The sequence below is a fragment of the Acanthopagrus latus genome, chromosome 14 (assembly GCF_904848185.1).
Source record: "Acanthopagrus latus isolate v.2019 chromosome 14, fAcaLat1.1, whole genome shotgun sequence".
Taxonomy (NCBI): Eukaryota; Metazoa; Chordata; class Actinopteri; order Spariformes; family Sparidae; genus Acanthopagrus; species Acanthopagrus latus.
Window position 1 is genome coordinate 6,009,045 of NC_051052.1, and position 23,785 is coordinate 6,032,829.

Here is a 23,785-nt window from a genome sequence, read left to right on the forward strand (position 1 = left end):
GGAAAATATGGACGACCAAATGCTACATTCTTCCTGATTTTATCTTTGAAGATGCTAAGTGGTGAACATGACAGAATGTCGGATAAAACACGACAGAAGGATGTAGAAAATGTCCTCCTACCACATTTAATATGTATGCACACATGCCCTTACACACACTAGACAGGGATTGCCCAGATACCTACTGTATCTGGCTTTAGTCAGAGTTGTGTGGGAGGAACACAGAAGGTACAGCCGGCAGTGTGTGTGTGTGTGTGTGTGTGTGTGTGTGTGTGTGTGTTTGTGCGTGTGTATGTGAGTGTGTCATGAGGCAAAAGGCTGATAATTCAGCCTACACTGACTATGAATAGGGTCAAAGCAGATAAGCTTGTATTGTAGTTATGTCTTAAAAGTTCCATTCATTTGTAATGCTTAAATGTAACAGACAGGGCCGTCCATAAGGGGGGAGCTTTCTGGGGCCCAGCAGCAAGTGTTCATCCCAAAATATGGTTGCAATTAAAACCACTTTATTTTTCTTAACCAAATTGCATTTTATTTATAGTTACTTTAGGAAATACCATGTTAAATACTAAATGCAGTGCAATCATTCAATCATGACCTACAAAATTCACTGATCTCACTGAACAACCAGCTTATGTTGGGGTACAACTCCCTGCTATGCCAGGTAGTTTTGAGTACCAAACCTTTAAGGGTGCTGACATTAATAAGGTGATGGTCCAATCACTGGACCTTTTTAGCTGCCCAGCCTATGTGTAGGTCCTGATAACAGGCACAAGGATCCCCTGGTCTTTTTCACTTGGACTCAATCAGTAGACTTCATTGTAGAATATCGTTTGGCTTTCATACCAATTTAAGTCGTTGTACAAATGTGTCACATGTAGTTGTTCTGTCACTTATGTCTTAATGTCTCCTCCCTCAGCCAGGAGATGTGTGACGAGAGTCTCAATTTCACCATGTGTCCCCTGTGTGACGGAGCCTGCGACTTCTGGCGGCTCAGCACGGCCTGCGGCACCGCCCGAGCCTCCCACCTCTTCGACAACCCCGCAACCGTCTTCTTCGCCATCTTCATGTCTCTGTGGGGTGAGGTTACCTGTGTGTTGGACCCAGTTATGTTTTACAAGACAACAACTGGCAGCTAATCTTTCAGCAGCTTTTTTGCATTATGTCCCATTTTCCTCTTCTTCCAAAAATACCTAAAGCACCTGTCTGTGCAAAGGATCATCTTGTTTGCTGAAAATTGGCTATTACAGCAGAAAAAGGGTGGAAAAAAGCTTCTGATTTTTTGCAGACAAAAAGAAATAAAACAGAATATCAATTTTAACCATTCTTCCTTTTACGAAATTGTATATTTTTCAGCAAAAAATGTTAAAAACACAAGTTAGAAGTATGTTTTTGACCCTGGAAACAGTTACGCAATCAGCAAAACAGGTCCACTCCCTAGATTGTTTTCTGGAGGTTTCACATGTGGGAAGCTACAAGACTTTCATCAAATTGAATATCATGTTTTTTCTGTGTTTGTGCAGCGGTTCTTTTCCTGGAGCACTGGAAGCGCCGACAGATCAGTTTGAGCTTCAGCTGGGATCTCACCGACATCGAGGAGGACGAGGTAGCTGCAGTAGAAATGCACACACACACTCATGCGTGCACACAAGGCGACCCACACATGTAGACACTTATTACTCTTAAAAATGCACATAAATAGTTGTGAGTGGATCCATATAAACACCAGTGCCTGGCAGCTGGTGTATGTTAAGTCATTTAAAACACTTAAGCCAGCATGACACCTTTTCCCTGGCCAAATGACATTTAACTGTCTTGAAACCAAACATTGGAACTGAACAAATCATCTGCTTCAGAATGACTCAACATGAATTCAAGACTGGCCTGAATCGAAATGAAAATGTTGATCCTGTTTTTCTCTCAGGAACATCCCAGGCCAAAATACGAGACGATCCTCCTTCAGAAGAGACAGAGGAAGCAGAAGAATAAGAAAAAGAAGAAAAAGAATGAGGTAGGGTGGATAAGAAGCCTCTGCCTCGTTCGGAAAGTTCTTAGGACCACATTTTCTATCAATCATGAATGTCTGCATAATGAAATCTGAACATTATATGAATTCTATTCTTTTAGCTGGACTTGACAGTCAGCAATATGACTGGAAAGTTATTATACAGTACATCTTGTTCAGTTGTTTTAAGTCTCCACTTAGATACACCTTCTCTGTGCTGTTTTCACTTTCTGTGGGGAAACAGACAGTTCAGTCATCTGATCATGAAACTCTTGGCTCGTTCTTCCCATTTGGAATCAGATTGTTCCTGTTTATCCAGACGGATCCTGATGGTTTGGTTTCCAAAGTGTGCAGGAGGAAATAACTGTGATAATCTGATGACTAGGAACGATCTAGATTCTGTCAGTAAATGGGGTCAATCACATAGAGTCCCGTTGGCCCACATACACTTTGCTGCGGCAACAGATGGCTTCCTGCCATGCTCCGAGTGAGGCAGGAACTACTTCACATGGTTCAGGATCCCGGGCATGCCATCCTGACCCGGGGGAGAAAGTTGGAAACCTGAAGGATGGGATTTGTCTTTTCCTGAGCTGTAGGGTGTGACAACTTGCGCCATCTAGTGGTTGTGTGTCAAGAAGCAGGAGAGGTGCCACATAGTCCCACCAGAAGGAATAGAAATGGTTGATTATCCAATTATATCCATGTCATCAGCCACTGAGATCCATCTCCAATTCTAAATTGGCTTTACATTGTCCTTTGTCCCTATTACAGCCAAGGAACATACATACCTATCATAAACTGTATTACTGAAAACATTGTGGAAGGAAGAAAAGTGAGTTTAAGGGTCAGATAGGAAAGCCAGGAGATCATCAGCGTAAAAGGGGGGATTTATGTTCGCCTAAACCAAAGGATTTGATACCAGTAATGGTGCTTTTGGAGAGAACAGCACTAGCCAACAGCTACATAGCTATTAAAATCAACATTGGTGCACTAGGTTTACCTTGGTGGACGTCTCTGGGCCACAGAAAGGCATCCTAATAACTACCATTAGTTAGAGTTTGTGCTTTAAAGGCCACAAAAAATATATTCATAACTTTGGAGTAACGCTGTTGGATTTTACAATGTCCCATGAATTTAATAGAAGTGTTAGATTTATTTATTTTATTTTTTTTGGAGAAAATCCATGACATGAACTTTAAAGTTTAGAATTCGTGGTGAGTTGACAGGGAATGACCCAGATGCATCTCAGACAGACGCTCTGGCCTGTCATTTCGGATTTCAAAGTCTATTTTGTTCCGTCTTTTGTGTCAATTGCAAGACGACACACAGTGACGACAAATGCCAAATCCAGTGTCACGGACGTGCCTCGGAGCAGCTCAGCAGAATCCATGCAGGAGGACAACACGTGGAACAGTCTGTGGACAAATAAAATGTCTGCTCTGAGACGAGATGACGGAGCTCCATTTCTCAAGCTTCAGTGCTGGGAGGCCTCGTCACAAGCGTACACAGTGACTGACGCCTACGTTGTTACCAGAGCAACACATGCAGATATGTTGGTGATGTGTGCACGCAGAAATCCGATCTTGATCACGTACAAATGACAGTGTGGATAGTCTGCCTCTCGGATCTGATTTGAGCAACGCATCTGATTCGCCTGCTGTCTGAACGGAGACATTGTGGTTGGAATTCACGGACGGATGCACTGGATATTAGTTGTAACAGGCTGCTGCGGAGAACTGATAGATATGGAGATAAATACATCAGCGAGGACAAACATGTTTACCATATTCATAATATAGACATGGGAGGGTTTGTGGGCAGAAAACGGCAGAATTGCAATAATGTGTCAGTATATTTGTGCATGAATGTGGTTTCTGTGTGTGTGTGTGTGTGTGTGTGTGTGTGTGTGTGTGTGTGTCTGTGTTTGTGTTTGTGTGTGTGTACCCCGTCCCTCTGTCTTGCAGCCAGAGAAGCAGGAGGACGGGACAGTGACAGGGAAGGACAGATGGAGACAAAAGCTGCTGTCTGCCATGGCTGCAGGAATACCGGTAACCCCTCCCCTCCCTCCTCTCCTTTCCTTCCTCTCCTCGCCTTCCTCCTCTCCTCCTCCCCTCATCTTCCTTTTTCCTCTTTCACTTCCTCTCTTCCTCTTTCTCCTCACGTTCCTCTCCTCCTTTTTCCTCTCCTGCAGGCTGCAGTCTATCTGTTCTTCTCTTCCTGTCCCATCCTCTGGCTTCCACAGTCTGAACTCCTCAGGTATTTCTTATGCCGTTTTCTTCACGTTGATCTGGTATCTGATGGTCACTGCAGCCAACAGAGCACTCTTTTCAAGTTGGACCAAAAGCAAGACCGGAAAGATTGCCGTGCATATCACTACCCACATTTCTCACCTCGTGGAGGTGCAGGTTATCAATGTTGTTAAGTATTTTTGCTTCCAAAATTCAATATTTCCCGTGAATGATCACAGATGGAGCTTTTGTTTTTTTTTTGTTTTTTCTTAGTTTGCCTCGTTTGTGCAAAAACGTTCTGTTCATTTGCCAGCAGCGAGGGAACAGAATGCACTTAACTTCAGCAGAGGAGGAGGCAGACACCTGTTCCTTTAGAAAAAAAATATAGTTGGTATCAATGAAAACAGAGGAACTGTGTCGCACTCACAGACTCACAAAGAATTGAGTCTGAGGAGGCCTGCACTTTGACAAAGGTCAAGTAACCATTCAGCTGCTGAGCTTTTTTTAGGCCCTGCTGGTAGTTAATGACATGTTAAAGGGGAAACTGATGGAGAGCCAACAGACTGCTAATGAGGGTTTATCACTCTCTGGGTAGTGTGCAGGTGTGTGTGTGTGTGTGTGTGTTTGTGTGAGATTCCACTCTGTACGTACACACAAATAGACTAACACGCGGCTAAAGTGTGACAGAGAATAGAGTGCATTATTGATATTAAATGATAAAGCTGGGTCTATATTTTGTTGTTGTCAACAAATCCCTTGAAAAGACAAGTTTGAATGAAGTTGGTTTAGGTAACTAGGCAATTAAGCTCATCTTGGTTCAGTAAAAGAGAGAATCTTGAATTAAGAAGTTTCCGGTTGTATTTTTTCTGTTTAGTAAGGTGGTAATCAAGTCATATAACTGCTGGCTGAAACTATGGGGGCTATCAGACTGATCTCCTCTCTCTGGTACAAAGTGGTATTAGGTGAAAGGAGGGACCAGGACTAGCCGGTTAGCATGCTAACTTCTGTACACATCTCTGCACTCATCACTGTCATTTCCTCTCGCTGTAATAATGTTAGCTCAAGCCAGATGTCTGGTGACACTTACACATCGCTCCTTTAAAGCTACAAAGAACTTATATTTATTGTTGATTCTGGCGGCCCCTGTGGTCAAAAGCTGTATGAGCAGCAGCGCGTTGTGTCTAAAGACCTGGATCAGGCTAACATGTGCCTTTTGTTTTTTTTAAGTGAATGAAAGAAGACACAATTATATTTTACAACTGTTTTTTTTTTTTACAATAAAAAATACTGTTCAAAACAGCTGTTTGCGCAATGCATGGCGCTGTTTTAATGTATCTATTTGTTGTTATATGACGGTAAACAACCAAACAACCTTCCCGCTGGTGCTGTTGTTTCATATTGTGAGGTATATAGACGCATCAGTTTTAAATTAAGACGTCTCAAATGATTCAAAAACAAAGACATGAATGAGCCATGCAGTAGTGCTCATGAACACCCTGTAGTTTATTTTGAGCCTTTAATACTCTCTGATAGCTGAAAACGTATTAATCCGCAGCTGAAAATAGTCCCCAGCATTTTCTTTTTGCTTACTCTTGTTTGAGTGACGTTTGCATAAAACTACAGTCCCCAGCTGCTTCAGATCATTACCAAGTCTTTTTTTAAATTAATCTATTGCGTTACCTCCTGTTACAGATTTTACACCCTCAGTAGAAGTGAATGACTTTAGAGCTGAGTGTTTGAGACAGGTTGAAGACAGTCAGACACTGGTGTAACTAATAACATTAATACAAGCTTATTATAAGTGCTGGCTCACCATTAGATCTAAACAAAACAGTTGTCATAAATTAATATCATTAGTTATACCTGTGCTTTTCCTGCACTGGCAAGTGAAAAAAAAAACGTCCAAGGGCTGTTTTGAACGGTGCTTCTGTATTTCTTCACCTGCTTCTCTGGCAGAAAAACAAAGCATTTGGCAGCAACTTCAAACCAATTGTCTGTGCGGCTGAATTAAAAAAGACAAAGAGCGGCAAGACATGAAAAGACACAAAGGGGGGAAAAAAGACATTTAAATAAACAGAGAGAGACTTGGAGGAGTCGAGATGGAGAGAGACGGAGGGAGGGCGGCTGAGTGGGAGTGAGGCATGCTGGGCAGGAAGCCAGGGGTAAGATCAGTGAACGTCACTATGGCGACACAGAAATCTCTCTCTCTCTCTCACTCACACACACACACACACACACTTAGAACGTTTCATGCTGTACCTGAGACTGTGAAATGTTGCGGTAGGATCTATCGTCCACTGTATCTCTAAATTATGACCGCAGTTGTTATTTGTGTGTTTGTTATTTATTAGCGTGTGTTGCACTTTTTTAATACAAGACATTCTACAAATGTGCCAAACAACGTTAAAGGGGCAGTATGTAGTTTTGGCGATGAAATACAAACAAATACAATATTAATGAGTTAATAACACAAGCTCAGAATTATTTATCTTTCCCATAAGGAACATAAGGTCCCCAGAACAGTGTTGGAAGTGGCGGGTTCTGCCACATATACACAAAGTAAAACAGTATGAAATAGTATTGTCCTTTAAGATGAGTTTGTTTGTTCAGTCATGAACACAACCTAAACTACACAGTGCGTCTTTAATGTACAGTCACTAAATAGACGTCCCTTTATTTACTCATGGCTGCTCAGTATACGAACCATATGATGTTCATTTGCCACTTACAAAGTCTCCACATGATATGACGGACACACTGTTCCTTGTTACGTCTTCTTTTGTTTTTTTCTCACCTCCTGTTTTATTTATCAGCTGAAGCCATGTCTGGCCCTCTGTGACTCTCTGTGACTGTCAGGACTTCTCAAATCATTTCTTAAATCAGGAGCTGTCACTGTTAATAGCGTGAGACATGCCAACAGAGCTGAAACAGGATTTTAAATACAGGATGATTTTTTCTTTTGTGTGTGTGTGTGTGATCAACTTGTATTGAAACACAATGAAATATGAGTGGGGCTACGAGTTGATGGACCACAAATAAAGTAGATGAAAAAGTGAAATTATTATATGGATGTTATTCAGTAATGGCTTGTTTCCAGTGTGAAATGCCAGCGTTCTGTGCTTGTTTAGTCTATAAAGTCGTGATGCTACGTTTGTTTATTGACAGAATGTGGCGCTTCCCATCTACAGGCTAATAGTCGCTTGGCAGCTGTAAGGCCAGCTCGCCGGAGACGCTTCTGCTAAACACAGAGTTCCAAGTCTGAGCAGTCATTTTTGCTGCGTTCCAGACAACTCTGAGCTAAAAAAAAAAAAAATCCTGACCTCCTAATAGAAAATGTACAATAGAACTCCACTTGAAGTCGGAATTCGTCTGAATTGTTGACCTCAGCCAGTTTTATGTTTTTTGGCAACTACCAAGACTCTTGATGTTAATGTATACCACTTGATACTAACAGGGTTATACTGTTGACTCTTGCACCTTGATAGAAGCTGGATCCAACCATCAGAATTCTTACCTTTCTACAAGCTTAGTAAATGTTTTATTTTAAAAAAAAAAGTATATATATTGGTCTGCATTCAAATTTTAACAATATGACCATTACTATGAATAACTTGGGTTCTTGGAAGACAGCAGTACTTTCTGCCGGATAGTTTCTGATTTGACTTAGTGCTATCTGAGGAGAGGTCTGCCTCCTGCAGTCTGTTGGAACCAGTCCGCTGGGGCTGGTCGGGGGTGTATTTCTGGACATGGGGACAGGTATGTTGCAGGATGCACCGTTAAGTGCGCGTCGGTGTGCAGAGCTGGAGATAGAGAAAGACAGGTGTGGCAGGTAAATTGAATTGTTACTGGATGTTTTGAAATGCTCCCAGGCCCTCAGGACCATCAGTGTCAAAGAGAGTGTGAACCCCTGCCGCCCTTGTTGACGAAATGAAATTGGTCGGCTTCCCAGCGAGTGAAGATGCCGGTTAGACAAAATTTTGCGATGCTTTTTTGGCAAAAATAAATTGTTTTAAACAAATTGAGCTGTACAGGATTTCTTGCCATGATATAACACAATATTATTTATGACTAAATCTTGATTTAACATAGACTTTAACAATATTTCATGAAATTAATGTTTCGTTATGATAACATACTTACACCTCCATGCTAAAGTGACACTACAGAAATGTCACCGTCTCCAAACTGGGTATACGAAAGGACGACTGGGGTTTGGACACAAAGACAAAAGGATGAACAGTGGGGGACAATGAGATGATGAAAGCTTTGTTGGGTTTTCCTCAGCAGAGGTCACAAGATAAATATAACACCTGACCCATTTAATACTGCCCTTCTCTCTGATGGCTGTCCCCACCAACTGACACACACGCACACACACACACACACACATACACACTCACAGTCTGAAGGTCTCCTTGTCCTTCAATATCCCTCAGGTGCATCAACCTGTATGAGTGTGTGTGTGTGTGTGTGTGTGTGTGTGTGTGTGTGTGTGTGTGTGTGTGTGTGTGTGTGTGTTTAAAGCACAACAAGGAAAGCTTTTAAATGACTTACTTGAAATTAAGGCTAGGACCCAAAAGGCAGTTCTTGAAGTGAGTACTTTATTTAGACTTTTAGACAAGAAGCTGGACACATGGTTCTTGATCATAGAAAAAATAACCCTTCCTTTATATTGTTTTATATTATTAACATTTATTAGATTCCTACTAAGTGACTGATTTGTTTTAGTCTCATCATCTCATGCTATAGTGGCAAATGTAAATAATGGGCTGGTTTTTTTTTGCAGAAAAGCTCATTTATTAGCACATTCACTGGTGTTATTATGTTTCTGATGATGGCAGTTGCAGTATAAACAGTTTTTCTCTGATCTTAAGTACTTTATGTTTTATTTACTACCATCGATGATGAAAGAACAGTGTTAAAGTAAAGAGCAGCATGTGGCATTTAGAGTCTCGTCAGTGTAAATGGAGTAAGCGCGTCCTGCAGGTTGCACTGTGCCAGTGTGTTCACTAGATGGTGCTGTTGTTTTGCTAATTAGGGTATTAAAGGTCCTCAGACGTACAGACTCTGTATCACTCGGTGGTCTGTGTGAGATAAATTCCTGAGTCTACGCAGGAATATGTGTGTGTATATGGGTAACACAGGTCACATACCTGAGGGTGGAGATGCAGCATTTGTCTTTGCAAGGTTCAAAGCATCTCTAAAGGCTGACCTCCCAGTGATGCTGCTCTCCTTTTTGATGGAAGTAGGTCAGCCTCTCCCGCTGGTTTCAAGTTCAGGGAATCGCACCACACACACCAGTCTGAGTGGTTATGAGGGCAGAGTCAGCAGGTTAGACAACGTTAGGAATGTCTGAGATGTTTGTTCATCCTTCTCCATCCTAATCTTTAACCGCTGTTTAGCACCAGACCATCCAGAACTTTCGTTGCTGAGTCCAGCTTTCAGAACATTGTTTTAGATGGTTTGTCTTCTGTGGGCCTTTACTTTAAACGGTCATCGCTCTTAATAAGATGTTTGGCTCAGCTTTTCACTGCCAGAGCCAGTTGGACATGTCTTTATTTCACAAAGTATTTTATTTTTGCTTTAGCCGTCACCATGATTGAAGAAACCTACGTCCAGTTACCACATCTGCCACAGACACTTGTTTATTTCAGTGGTTACACTGAGAAATTCTCTGCGCCTGATTTTCCACACAGGGGTCAGAGGTCAGCCCGTCAACAACAGCCAAAGGATCTGTGAGGCATTCTGTCCCTATGTGGTGACGATCAGTGTCACAGCAGGTTTGGCACTGGAACTTGATTATGTCTGGGAGCAATTTGTGTTCTGGCATCGATTCAATGGCTACAATAGATAAGAGACATTTTGAGAATATGCCTTCTTGCTTCCTTTCCAAGAGTCAGATGAGAAGATTGATACCACGGTAATGTTTGTCAGTTAGTTGAGGAGCTACGGCCTGGAGATGGTTAGCTTAGCTTTTAGCAGGTTGAAATAAAGACTAGACGCAAAGAGAGTTATATCTGGTTCTATTAATACTTGATAAAAAAGACTGATGGGTAAAAGTCACTGTTTGTAGATTAAAGTGAAGTTATGCCTTCGACTAAACTACAACTTGCCGTTTTAACCTTCACACAGAGCCTGGCTATCTGTTTCCTCTGGCGGCTTACTTGGCATCGAGGTATACAAGCGCTACAGATCCTCAAGTGTATTTCCCAAAATGTTGAACTTACTATTTTTCTTTTCTTTAAGCAGTCCAGGTCCCTAAGTTCATCTCAAGGTCCAGAAAAGAAATGGTACAAACATGACAGGGCAAAAAAATTGGGTGAATCTAAAAGTAAAGTGAATAATGCATTACTTTCATTTATATGCAGTCAGGACGGTGTTCCAATGCTCCGTCACAGTTTTGGTATGGTGGAGGGATTTGAGTGGAGTGGGAAAGGAGAGCATGATTCAATATGCATGGGCCTGCGAAGGAGAGCGTCTCCCCTCTCAAACCCAACATCTGCTGCCATAGCTCCCACAAGTTCACCTGAAACCTCCAGAACCACACAAACAAAAGCTGTTGTTCTTTTCACATTGAACTGAGATCGTTTAATGGCAACTTTCGGCTGGCGTTATGCTGGTTAGAGTCTGTGATCTAACGTTTTTTTTCATTTCAAAGCTAAAACAATATAGATGTTTCATATCAGCGAAATTTAAGGGTTAAGCGTATTTAAGGGTCCATTGAATGAAAACATTTGTTCCGAAACGGTCTCTAAACGTCGGATGCAGACTGTAAAACAGGCTATTGTGCTCCTTTATGTCTCTCTGTTGAGACGTAGCAAAGTTTCCTGTGGAGGCGGTGAGATACAGATGCTCCCCATTCAGCTTATGCGAAACATCCAAAAGTCGGAGAAGGAGGTGGGACGATCCCTTTTTCACATCGGGACATTTGAGAGATTTGTTTTCTAATCAGAGCGACCATATGAAAGTGCTTTTTTTTCTTCTTTCTTCTCTGTTATTTCTAGACGTCTCAGTAGGCGGCTCTGTGTCCTGCATCACAGATTTCCCAGCAAAAGTTGATGAGGCGGTGGACACTGTAAGACTGACTGCCAACTTTTCCTCTCTTTTCTTCCCCTGCCCCCTCCCCGTCCTTCCTGTCAGGCTGCTATAGAGAAGTTAACCTGGAAGGATCGTCTTCCTGGATACTTCATCAACGTCTCCTCTATCCTCTTCATGGTAAGTACGCACAAATCAGGTTAATGCTCTACTTGGAGTAGGACCATTTTCTCAGAATGTATGGATGAAAGTAGAAAAACAAACATCTGCTGTATATGACGCAGCTAATGTGCATAAATTAGTGACCTACATCAATGTATTCTCTGCGCTGTGAGTATCAGACAAATATGGGTGAGTGCTGGTTGATGAATTTTCTTTTTCATTCTGCTCTCAGTTTGGCTTGACGTTTTCAGCAGTTTTCGGCGTCATCATCTACCGCATCACAGTGTCGGCCCTGATGGCGATGAGCCCCGACCCGGAGACCAAGTCCAATGTTCGGGTAACGGTGACGGCCACCGCTGTCATCATCAACCTGGTGGTTATCCTGATCCTCGATGAAATCTACGGCGCTGTGGCATTGTGGCTGACTGAGCTAGGTACAGAGAAACATACCGTCACTTACTCTTTATAGTCAAGAACAGGACAGTGCAACTGAAAAAACAAATTGGAGCATATTGCAAACTATACTAGCCTATCTTAAAATGAGCCTTTAGCTAGCTTAACTAGCTAGACTGAACAACTTAAGAATCATGCCGTCTGAATTACTAAAATTATGCATTTTTTGAAAACCACTTATGCAATTTCTTGCTGAGTTTGTTGATAATTTGATTGATAATGTACCATGTTCATGTCTGTATGTTAAATATGAAGCAAATGCCTGGAGACTGTTAGCTTAAATAAGCACAAAGACTGGAAGAAACAGTTAGCCACACTTTGTCCAAACGTAAATAACAACAAAATATCTTGTAGAACCACTCCTCTTTATTTTGTACTCTTCATATTGGGTTAGCAAACAGATACTGTGTTAAGCTGAGCTAAACTAAGCTAACTTGCCTGCTGGTTGTATTGCTGTATTTACAGACAGATATGACAGTGGTATCGGTCTTCTCTTTTAGTTCTGAGCAAAAAAAGCCAATGAGCATATTTCTCAGAATGTCAAACTAAATTGACACACGAAACACAATTAGCTCAAAAACTGCTATGAATCAATGTTTGATCCTTGTCCAGATGAAGCTAACAATTAGTTTTCTAGATATGGTAAAATGTTGCATCATTTCTAATTGATTGATGGATGAATAGTTTTATTGTCATTCATGTCATCTTGACATTAACTTTTAAAACAATATTTGGTGCAAATCATGATAAAAAGGACAGTAATCAAATCTACCCAATGTCCATCTATGTTGAGCACTGTGCTCATTATTAATGGGAGTCAGAGGTTAACTCAGTCAGTATCCATGTTGGCCTATATTAAAGAAAAAAACTGCATCACCATCTCAAATCTGAAAAAAAAAGAAAAAAAGAAAATCAACATTTCTTCATGTAATCACTCTGTGAGTGAGAGACGGGACGAGTCTCTCTGCCTCTTGGTGGACTGTTTGATGAAACTTTGATGTTTTCATGCTCCAGTCGGCCCATCAGTCATCCCAGGAGGTTTCGACCACATTCACTTTCATATTCAAAACCTCTAAAATAGACGAAAAGAATTGGAGGAAGACGTGTGAGAAAGAGGGAAAGAGAGAGAGAGAGAGAGAGAGAGAGAGAGTGTGTGTGTGTGTGTGTGTGTGTGTGTGTGTGTGTGTGTGTGTGTGTGTGTGTGTGTGTGTGAGAGAGAGAGAGAGAGAGAGAGAGAGAGAGGGTATTCCATGTAAAAAGTGCCAGTATTTTAACCTACTTCCACCACAGTGATTATGTTACCAGTCCAATTCAAGATCAGACTGACAGAATCTCCTCTCTTGTCAGAACAGACTTCTCCTGTAAAACCAGTAGGAAAAAGATTCATAATAGACAATGTTTGCCAAATCTTGTATACTGTACACACGTTCCACTTTATGTGTCGTTTAACATTCTCCTGTTTTCCTGTTTCCTCTTGCTGTCCTCTGAAGTCTTTCTTACAGTTTCACTTGGCCTGTTTTTTCAGAGATTCCTAAAACGGAAACCAACTTTGAGGAGCGTCTCATCCTGAAAGCCTTCCTGCTCAAGTTTATGAACGCATACGCACCCATCTTTTATGTGGCGTTCTTCAAGGGACGGTAAGTTCTCTAATCATGTGTGAATGCGTGTAAGTGTCACTCTACTTTAAAAAACACATATTTCCAAAAATTATAGAGCTGAATCATGGTGTAGATTTGATTTGTCTTATGTGAATAATTAAAAATCTCTTTGGATAGAAACCATATGAATTAACATGATTTGCATGAATGCCTGGATTACATTTGATGCTATACAGCAACATTATTGACTTTATGTAAAATTGGATGTCATGACAGCTCATCAAAAGTGAATCCAAAACATTGTGTTCGCCCCCTGGTGGCTGGCTCCAATACATGTCATTCCCCCCAAATTTTTGAAAATGGGACAACTAAACCTCAAAGCAAATGTCAAATAATTTTTTTTCCCAAAGATGGTCACATTAATTCATACATTCACTCCATTTTTACTATAAGTATGGTTTAATTAGTCATTTGATGCTATAATAAGTGGGTTATATATCATGACTGGCAGCTGAGCCCTTCTAACGACTGAGTAGCAGATAGCAGCGCTTGTATATTTTCGCTTTAACTTGAAGGAATGGGAGACGCATCGACAATATCTATATACAGTCAATGGATTACATTTACAAAAAAAATCTTGTAGCTACAAGGTAAACCTTTCAGTCCTTATTGTGTGTTTTTGTGTGTTTTTTTTTTTTCTCTTTTTTTTGTCAGGTTTGCTGGTCGACCTGGAAACTACGTGTATGTCTTTAATGATTTTCGGATGGAAGAGGTTCGTCATTCAACTGTGCACCAGTGTTTCTTATAAAACAAACGAGCAAGCAAAACGTAAAGTGTCGACAAAGTGTGTAAATGAAGTGTGTGTCTCCCCTCAGTGTGCACCGGGAGGCTGCCTCATTGAGCTGTGCATTCAGCTCAGCATCATCATGCTGGGGAAGCAGCTGATCCAGAACAACATCTTCGAGATCGGGATCCCGTAAGTAGAAAATACTCTTTTTATGGCTGTATTCGCTCACTTAACATGACATTTGGATGTGTTCTTTCAAGCCCTGGAGACATGGAGTGCAGAAAAGAAAGTAAGAAAATGGTCAAATGATAAAATCAGAGGTTGGATATTTTGTCACGTGTCACAAAACAGACATACCTGCATACACACATGCTAACTTACAGAGGCACTTACAAGCATCCCTCTCCCCTCTCTTGTCTAATAACATTCCTACCATTTCTGCACCGTGGTACTCCATCTTGTCTATTGGATCAGCTTTTACATGCAAAGCCAGAAGGTCAGAGGTCAGCTCTGTTTATAACAACTGTCGTACAACAGAGGTGCCTTTTGCCTTCAGGCTTCACTGTTACTGTTGCTGTAAGCACAGGTTGACCTCCTGACCCGGTGGGTGAGTCTCATCAAACACTGCGGTTTCTCCAGGACGTCCTGAGGGATCAGCGAGCTGCAGCACATACCATCTACTCCTGTGCTTCACAATCGTCCACTTAAAAGCTTTAACACCTGGGAGCCGACCAGTAAAACCACAGTCTTTTACTGGGGGTAATCTCTGGAGCTGCTGAGTGAAGGCTATACATTAGAGGTTTTCACATGTTGCAAAACGTGTACCTGACTTTGAAAGCTCCTGTCTAAAGATGAATGAGATCTGATGCATAAGATTCTGCAGAGATGTTCATGTCTTTTAAATGTCACTGGCTAACTCCTAAAAACACGCCACACTAGGTTTTCAGGGGCTGTATACTTGGAATCAGGCAAAAGAGTTGAGGTCTTATACGTCCTTCGAAGGAGCATTCAAGTCTATACGTCCTGTGTTACCTTAGAATGAGTCCTTTTATCTGCAGAGGGAGTTGCTTCTACAGTAGCCTAGAATAGACAGACAAAACACTCGCTCCAGAGAGGGCCCTTAACATTTTTTGCCTTTTTGGCAGCCACCATAGAAGAGGATGAGACGAGGCATATGCAGGTGGCTGCAATCTGCAGCCTGACCTCTAGATGCCGCTAAATCTAACACAATTTCAAACCCATCGTGCACAATTGTTGCAATTTGCAATAAAGGTCGTTACTCATATTTTTAGATTCAGTCTGATTCACATTTCCTGAGAAAATCATTATTTCTGATGTCCTTTGCAAATCAGTGTCAATAAATCAGCTTACAATAAAACAACACAATGTCATGTTGTCAAGTTTCCTTCAGTTTTAAAAATAATCTAGTAATAGTTGTCTCTACAACTACGGATACACTGCAAACATGAGCTGCTAATAGCTAATTCAGCATACTTTAATGATGCCATTTTACCAAAATAAAGACTGAAATAACAGGACTGAAGTTGTTGCCCTCAACACAATGCAGTTTCAACACTTGCAGGGTGTTTTATACTTCACACCTACACACTTGTTATCAAAATTAATCTTATCAGAAAAAATGCTAATCAAGGCTAAAATTCTGCTGAAACAAACTTTTTTAGTATTGATATTATATATTAAGTAATTTTGACCACTAGGGGGCAGGACAGTGCTGATTCACAAACACATCCTCAAAATGTGTAAATTGTAGGTATTATAGTTGTTTTATGATTTACCTGGTGTGTATATATATATATAAAATGCCTTCTTAGAGATCAACCTGACACCTGCTGCAACATTATCATCCCATTTGGAGTCATGTTTGTAGCCACCTGATGAGTGTAAGCCTAATACTGATCGTTGTTTATTTAATGACACCAACTCTTAATAAAGCTGTAGGTCTAGCTTGTCACAGTCATATGAAAACTTTAAACACGTGCTAAGTGTCGGTTGAGATAAATGATTTGTTTTTATTTTAACTGACACATTGTCCAATTAAAAGTCTGTTTACATTTCTTAAAGGATGCCTTCCATTTTTTACAAGATATATGACCAGTTTTGTAATCACCAGGCAGTAAACCAACGTCAGTGGCAAAGGAGGTAGAATCATCCATTTGACACTCACAGAGAGACAACAGAAACCTCTAATCTCCTTTCAGACCACACCAGTAACATGACTGTGTATGTGTGTGTCTGCATCTACTGTATGCATCTGTGTGTTTAAAGGACTGTAAACATTTATGTGCTCGCTGCCTCCATGAACGCGCCCACACCATCTGTAACTCCCTTGTGTGCGTGTGATAACCACAGAAATAATGCAGTCAAGCATTTAGCTGCTTTTATTAGAGTTCTTTACAAGCAGCGCGAGCAGTCAAATGCATGAGCACATGCATACACAGCAATACTTACACACACAGTGCGTGCATTGTTCATGCATCATACCAATGCATGTTTTGTGCGTTCACACAGCCATGCATGCATCATTTAGCATGAAGCATGCTGTAGATGCAAACACACATGAACATTATTTACAGGCATGTACTTACAGAAACACACACACACATAAAACTCTCACTGTAATGCCCAGCAGCAGTTTGTTGGCATTACACGGCTTCACTTTTCACGTGAATGCCAATCTGCTGGTTACTTTCTTCAGGAGCCTCTGTTTTTCTTTGAAAACAGTCCACCAACAGCTTCTGGTTATTCGACCACCGGGGTTTGAAATGCGATGAATGCAGTGCTTTACGTGTGTAAATACATATGCTGTTGTGTATTACGTTTAACAAGCAGCAGCCATGTCCTTTCATTGTTCCACGGAAGGTTAACTGAGTATACATCCCGTAAGCCAGCACCACCCTGCCTTGTAAAGTAAATAGTTTACTTGTTCAGGAGAAACATTTCTTTTTCATTGAAATCCGGATGTGAAAGGTATGCTTCCAGCTGCAGTAAAGGTGTCAGGTGTAGCATTTTGACTGTGATAAATAACTGACCAACTTAATTATTAAACACAATTTAACCTGCCTTGAACAAACAAGACTATCTCTGTTGGCTATGAGGTCACAATTTACTTATTTTAAAGACACTTGAATATGAATGTTTTCCCACCTTTGACGCCTCCTGGAAAGATGTCAAAGACAGGAAGCAAGTGGCAGCACGAATCAAAGTGGCCATTTAAAATTAGCCACTGTGCTAGGCGATCCAAAGTTGATTTCAATCCCTTATTCTTTATTACTGCAATTTTTTTTTTAATCGCAAACTAAGCATGTGCACAAATAATCAACTTTTATTCTGAATAATTCTTACCCCCTCTCCTTCTCTTTGTCTCCACCTCTCCCTTTATCCTGACAGGAAGTTAAAGAAGTTGGTACGTGCGATAAAGGATAAAGGATCAGCTGAGAAGGAGAGGGAGGAGGAGAGACCTCCACAGCAGTGGAACCTTGACTACGCCCTGGCTCCCTTTGAAGGCCTCACACCTGAGTACATGGAGATGAGTGAGTCTGCACCCAAGCACTCTTATCTCTTCACTCTTATGCTCTTATCTCTGTAAGGACACTCATCGATATAATGCATTCCGAAGCCTCTCACAAACAAGTGCCTTAACAGTATCTTTACCATAACCCATACCTAAATCTAATCGTAACCCTAAAACAAAGTCTTAACCCCAGTCAGCCCTTTATAAAATTGGGGAACAGACATCGTGTTCTTACTTCCTAAAAATGGCAAGACTCACACACACACACACACACACACACACACACACACACACACACACACACACACACACACACACAGAAAAATAGCCCCAGGCCATTTAGGCACCAACATATGTTTAAAATGAGTGCTCTTGTGCATCACTAAAAGATGTTATGTAATATGTATCTGCATGGCCCAACACGACTTTCTCAGGTAAAAGTAAACATCTGGACCAAAGATCACATGGATGTAGGATGTATGCGTGTTTGCGCAGTGTCCCTTCTGGACAGCATTTGCTAATGATTAAAATACCTTAAAAGACCATGGTTTACTTTGAACTGACATGACCGGAGAGGTGAATTATAAATCACTTGACTTTGACACTGGAGATTATTTCCCATCTTTCTCATAGCTCTTTCCTTTCAGCCTAGACTGCAGTCTTTTCCTGACCATTTTTCTACCCTAGGTAACCTTTTCCCAACCTTAAATCTGCAGCATGACGGCCTAAATCTAATCAAACCTTAACCATAGAGGTGGCCAATCAGCAGAGGTTCATGAAAATAATTTTTGTAGTGGTCATTTGTGAAGAACATGACAAAGTTTTTTGGTTGCATTCATCCTGTATACATTTACATTCATGTCCATCACACAGCAAAGCACGTAAACAGTGGAGATTTACCCTTTGGGAGTAAGTGGAGAAGTAGCGCATACATTATTCTGAAATAGACTATTCTGAATGTTGAATACTTTTACTTGACTTTGAATGTGAAACCTCTACTTGTAGGAGTATATCTAGTGTGGTGTTATAACTTTTTCTAAAGGTGCTTTTACCGCCACCACATTTAATGTAATGTTGTTGTGCAGTAAATGCAGGGTTCCAATCGTTTAAGGTTTTATTACATAACTACATATTTAACTAAAGTGTTAGACAGTGTCCAACTTGTTTTCACACATTTGTTGCATTAGATGGGTGGTCCAACAGGAGAAGAAACCATTTTTTTTTTTTACACTGGTCGATTAAGCTCCTCTGTGGAAAGCTGGCAGTGTCACGGCTTGGAACTAGCAGTCTGTGATTACTGCTGTTGGCACAAATTAAACATGTTGGGGGGGGAAAAAATGTTAAATGTAATATTACCCAGATGCTTGTTAAGTTAAGAGTAAAAATAGAGATAACATGAGATCTGAGGGGAGATTCAAGATGGGAAAGTTAAAGTTAAATAACGAGTTTTCTTTGTCCTCGTATTATACACAGCGTGCAACCTGTAATCATTAAGGTCACTGACAGGTTAAATCGTTTAAAGGAGGGACAGTTATGTGCCAGTAAAAGTTGACTGATTCACTGCCTGTGAGGGGAATGTTACTATACAGGGGTATTAAAGGCTACAGGTGTTGGGTGGTTATGCCTGAGGACACACTCACACAGCTTTACTATGGCAACACACTGCAGTCATAGCCAACTAACTCCTGCTCAGTCATGAAATAAAGCCTTGGGGTTCTGGCCCACAACAACCGTCATCATCTGGCCCACGTACATTCACGTGGATTGATGGCACTTGAGCGGCCTGCTCCTGTTTGCCCGATCTGAGACACAAGCAGGTCATACTATGCTCAGAATAATAATTTGTGTCTGAATTGGTTTTTCACAAAACAAGATGTCATTTCACTCACACCTTATCTCACCACTGTCACAAATAACATACATCACCGTGCCGAAATTAAAAGTGTCTCCATTTCTGAACCACATGTCTGTAATTTAGCAGTTATTAGCCTCATAAGTTCAAAACAAAGTTAGCCAGCTAGCTATACTGAGGAAGAAAGAAAATACAAATAACAAAAAACACAAATTACACAAATATACAAATAGCGACCTGCAGAAAATATGTTTTGGGTGTCTTGGATTTGCCTTACTGGGCTGGTTTAGTAAGGGAAAAAAAAAACGGGATATGGAGATGTAATGTTCAGTTGCTGTCTAACGGCAACTGGTATAGGAAACACTGACTGTCAGCCATCAGTGATGGACACGATGGAATCATTTATCTACCCGGCCTTAATGAGGGATGCTTCTCCGTCCATAATCTGCTTCAGACCTTTGAACATCTCTGATTTGCCGACAAAGGTGAAACACTGTAGTCAGGACACTGACACATCTAATGACTGAGGTGTAAACGTTCCATGCGCTCATGCTTGACCTTGAAACTCTGATGTTCTGATCTTGATTTGCCTAGAATGTCCATAAACCAACTAGGGCTCCAACAATCCCCCGTAATGATTTATTGATCGATTGGTTGGGGGTGAATACCGTTGAACCTACAGTATTTTACCAAAGAGAACTAACTGAATGTGAAAAGATGTGCTTTAAGGATTCACTGAATACATTTATTGATGATAGGTAATTCTGTACACAGAGACTATGACCGAATGTGTCCGTCATGATAGGAACATTTTGTCCTGGTTGATGGAGTCAAAGTGCAGCAACAGTTCAGCAAACATGCAGTAGCACGCTTGACTTTTATTTAGGAACGGGCAACATCTGTAAGTGAAGGATTGTGAACCAGTAAAACCAGCTCTGTGGTGTTCTCCAAGGTTAGAACCGTAAACAATTTGAAGACTTTGGAACTGAAAATAGTGCATAAAACATTTTTATGAAAAATATGATTTTCCTTTTGGGAAATATTCCTGTGTGGAGTCCAAAATAAATGTAGAAACCTCTTGACCAGACCGAATGTATTAGAAATATCTCCACTATAGGAATGGGCACAAGAACTACAACTCTCCCAACTGGAAAGCAGATTCTTTGAAATTTTTATATGTAGAAATAACTGAATGGCGTTTAAATGACATTTCCTGTCCTTAAAAGAAGACTTTTACTTGTGCTTCGATGTGATAATGAGGGGATTTCGTGTGATGCAGAGTAAGGACAGAGGGAGGAGAGAGGAGGGGAGATAAAAACAGACAGAAGGCTGAGCTGATGTCGCTGCAGGGCACAAGAAGGAATGTCAGCTATGTCTGAGCTCTACATGCAAATACCCGGTCACACATAGCTGTGAAAGTGTGAATGGGCCTTTCTGGGCTTGTGTTTACTCATTCATTCGATATATCTGTGTGTTAGGTTTGTGCGACCTTGGTGAGATGTCTTCTTTGTGTGTGTGTGTGTGTGTGTGTGGCTGGGCCAGGCTCGAACCCGTCAACCTCGGCTCAGGTAGATGGCGAGGTTATTCTAAGCTTGCCCTCTAGCGCTCGCTGCTCCACTGTCGTATTTTCTTCCTCCCCGCTCTTTGTCTCGGCGTGGCGTCCCGAGGTGAAGCCGTCAGTCTCCGGCTCGCTGGAAATCCCCGTTCCCACACTGCTAAAGTTCCACTGCTCCGATCAGAGCCATACATCAGCCAGAGTCATGTAAACCAGTGTCTTTCTAATGCTTTTCTTTCAACGTTAGCAGGAAGCAGCTGAATGTTGTTTTGATCATTTAGTGAGCAGCCCGAGAGAAACGTTTGCAGCGGCAATAATGTGAGAAAGCGTATAAATCTTTGTATTGACCTGGGATCGGCCCTGTTTCCTCTTAATCCAACAGACTTGATGCCATCCTGTCTGGGGTTATTTATAGCCATGCATCAGTTAGACTCACTTGACCGACCTACTGTACCAGAAAAGAGAAGAGAGTCTCCCTTATATTGAGACTTGACATTAGTTTTTAATTGGAAGGTTGTGGTGAAACCCAGAGGCTTGCTCTGTAAGCCAACCATTTTCATTCAAAGACCACGAAAACAACAGCGGCCTAAAGGTTCAAGAAAGAGACCAAAAGAGAGCGAGAAAGACGAAATGTGGAGGTGGTTGGGTTGGATGGGTGGGTCAAAGAACCACAAGACAAAACTGTGTTTATGTCCCGTCTGAAACCAAATGGCAGCACTGAATTAACAATGTTAACGATTAACAATGTTAACCAAGTGTCTATTGTTACCATGACAACAAAGGTTACCTGGCCGTGATGACGAGAACTGAATGTCAACTGAATCCTTTCCTGATGATTTTAAAGGGCACCTGATATGTACCAAATACGTGACATGCCACGTGAAATGTCAGCACAATTGCGTATAATCAGCACGCAATTTATATACACCATAACGTAAGATCACGAGTTGCTGCCAATGGCCCTTTCCAGTCTTGGTGTGTGTGTGTGTGTGTGTGTGTGTGTGTGTGTGAAGGAGATGTGCTGCGCAGTACACAGACACTCTCACAGACAAACATACAGCATAGATACGCACACACAGCTCCACACACTGCTTAATCATAAAAAGTCCCAGTTTAGCTGATGCAGCGGAGTGTTTAACCTTAAAAGGCATCATCCGAACCAGTGGGCGAGCACGGACAGACAGTGTGACTCCGGATCAGGCAAATGACCATTCAGGAGTGTCAATCAGACGGCGTCTTGGGGCCCGTTTGAAATGTATGCTTCCCACGATGTAGGTTTCTCACGTTTACCTCTCGTATTAAGCGTTCACCCCACTGAAGTTAGCTTAAAACCAATTCCAGAAAACCAATTTGAGGTCGTTTCAAGGTGCTTTTGTGTTTCTTGCCGAGGCTTGCTCTTTAACATAAGTACAGGACTGAAGACTGAACATCCTTTTCAGTTGACCTGAATTGAAAATACCCAAAGTGGGCTGTGCTTTGAGGGAAAGCAGGGCAAATAAGAAAGTTGTAACAAACCAATGCCACTGTCTTTAAACTCTGCTGCAAGGCAGTGATTAAAATATTTTGTCATATTCGCAAAAGGACGGTAGCGTGTAAAACAGTTTGACAACCGTGCTATTAATGTGAGGAAAACATGATCATCACAAGCATATGATTTTGTTTTCATCAAAATGCAGTAGGTTCTTTGAGGACGTCTTTGTTTAAAATTTGCCCTGTGATAGGAAAGTGTGACTCGGTTCATGTCCTTTTGCCTCCTACCAACCGACACTGAATTTCCGGGGCGCCGTGGGTGCTTAGTTGGTTGAGCATGCGCCCCATACGCAGAGGGATGTGTCCTTGCTCCAGTGGCCCAAGGTCTGAATCTGATCTGTGGCCCTTTGGTGTGTGTCATCCCCTTTGCGTACACCACCAGCAGTGGAATGTATATGAGTGATGTGCTAACCTTTCCTAGTGTTTGTGAGGAGTCCAGTCATAGCTGGAGGCCATGTGACCAACATAACTGTTACTGCGGAAATGTACATTATGTTACCAGCATAGTTTTGGTAAGAAAAAAATGTTAGAAATGCAATAACAGGAATTCTAATTTGAAAATGTCTTCACTTTTAGCGGCCTGCCTGCGTGCCGTCCAACTGGCCCGATAATCTTTTCAAACACAAACAAGCCAGTCATGCCACACATCATTAGAAAGCTAAGATACTTGTGATACCAATCCAATAAAGCCACAGCAGCAAAATACAATCAACAAACAAAGAAACAAACAGATGAGCTAACAAACTAGCATGTACAAAGTTTTGCCATCTCACTAAAAAAGTGTCTGAGTGTTTAAATAGTGCATTAAACTACAAAAACTGACAAGTGGCCCACTCTTTCTGCTCTCTCCTCACTCCAGAGCCACTTCGACACCAACTTCTGGATGATGCGTCCTGTAGCAATGAGATGTCATATTTAGCAAAATATACTGAATATTTCAGTTTTCAAAGGCCTAAACTTGGAAATTATACAAGTTTGGTTTGGATTGGTGTTCAGGATAAATTCATATACATTTCCAGGAATAAGAGCAGGTTAATGATTTCATATG

At 41.3% G+C, this 23,785-nt stretch overlaps 1 protein-coding gene across 6 annotated transcripts in view; it reads left to right on the forward strand.

The window, feature by feature from the left end:
* The window catches only part of ano2b (anoctamin 2b), a 73,288-nt gene that overhangs the window by 32,634 nt on the left and 16,869 nt on the right, over positions 1-23,785 (forward strand). For 5 of the 6 annotated variants that reach the window (XM_037122130.1, XM_037122133.1, XM_037122131.1 and 2 more), the window contains 10 exons: positions 920-1,080; positions 1,524-1,606; positions 1,925-2,011; positions 3,970-4,053; positions 11,374-11,448; positions 11,663-11,864; positions 13,409-13,520; positions 14,196-14,253; positions 14,357-14,457; positions 17,677-17,819. In XM_037122130.1, coding sequence (XP_036978025.1) covers positions 920-1,080; positions 1,524-1,606; positions 1,925-2,011; positions 3,970-4,053; positions 11,374-11,448; positions 11,663-11,864; positions 13,409-13,520; positions 14,196-14,253; positions 14,357-14,457; positions 17,677-17,819 — 1,106 coding nt within the window. The remainder of the gene's footprint in view (positions 1-919; positions 1,081-1,523; positions 1,607-1,924; positions 2,012-3,969; positions 4,054-11,373; positions 11,449-11,662; positions 11,865-13,408; positions 13,521-14,195; positions 14,254-14,356; positions 14,458-17,676; positions 17,820-23,785) is intronic. The other variant, XM_037122132.1, reaches the window with a different exon arrangement.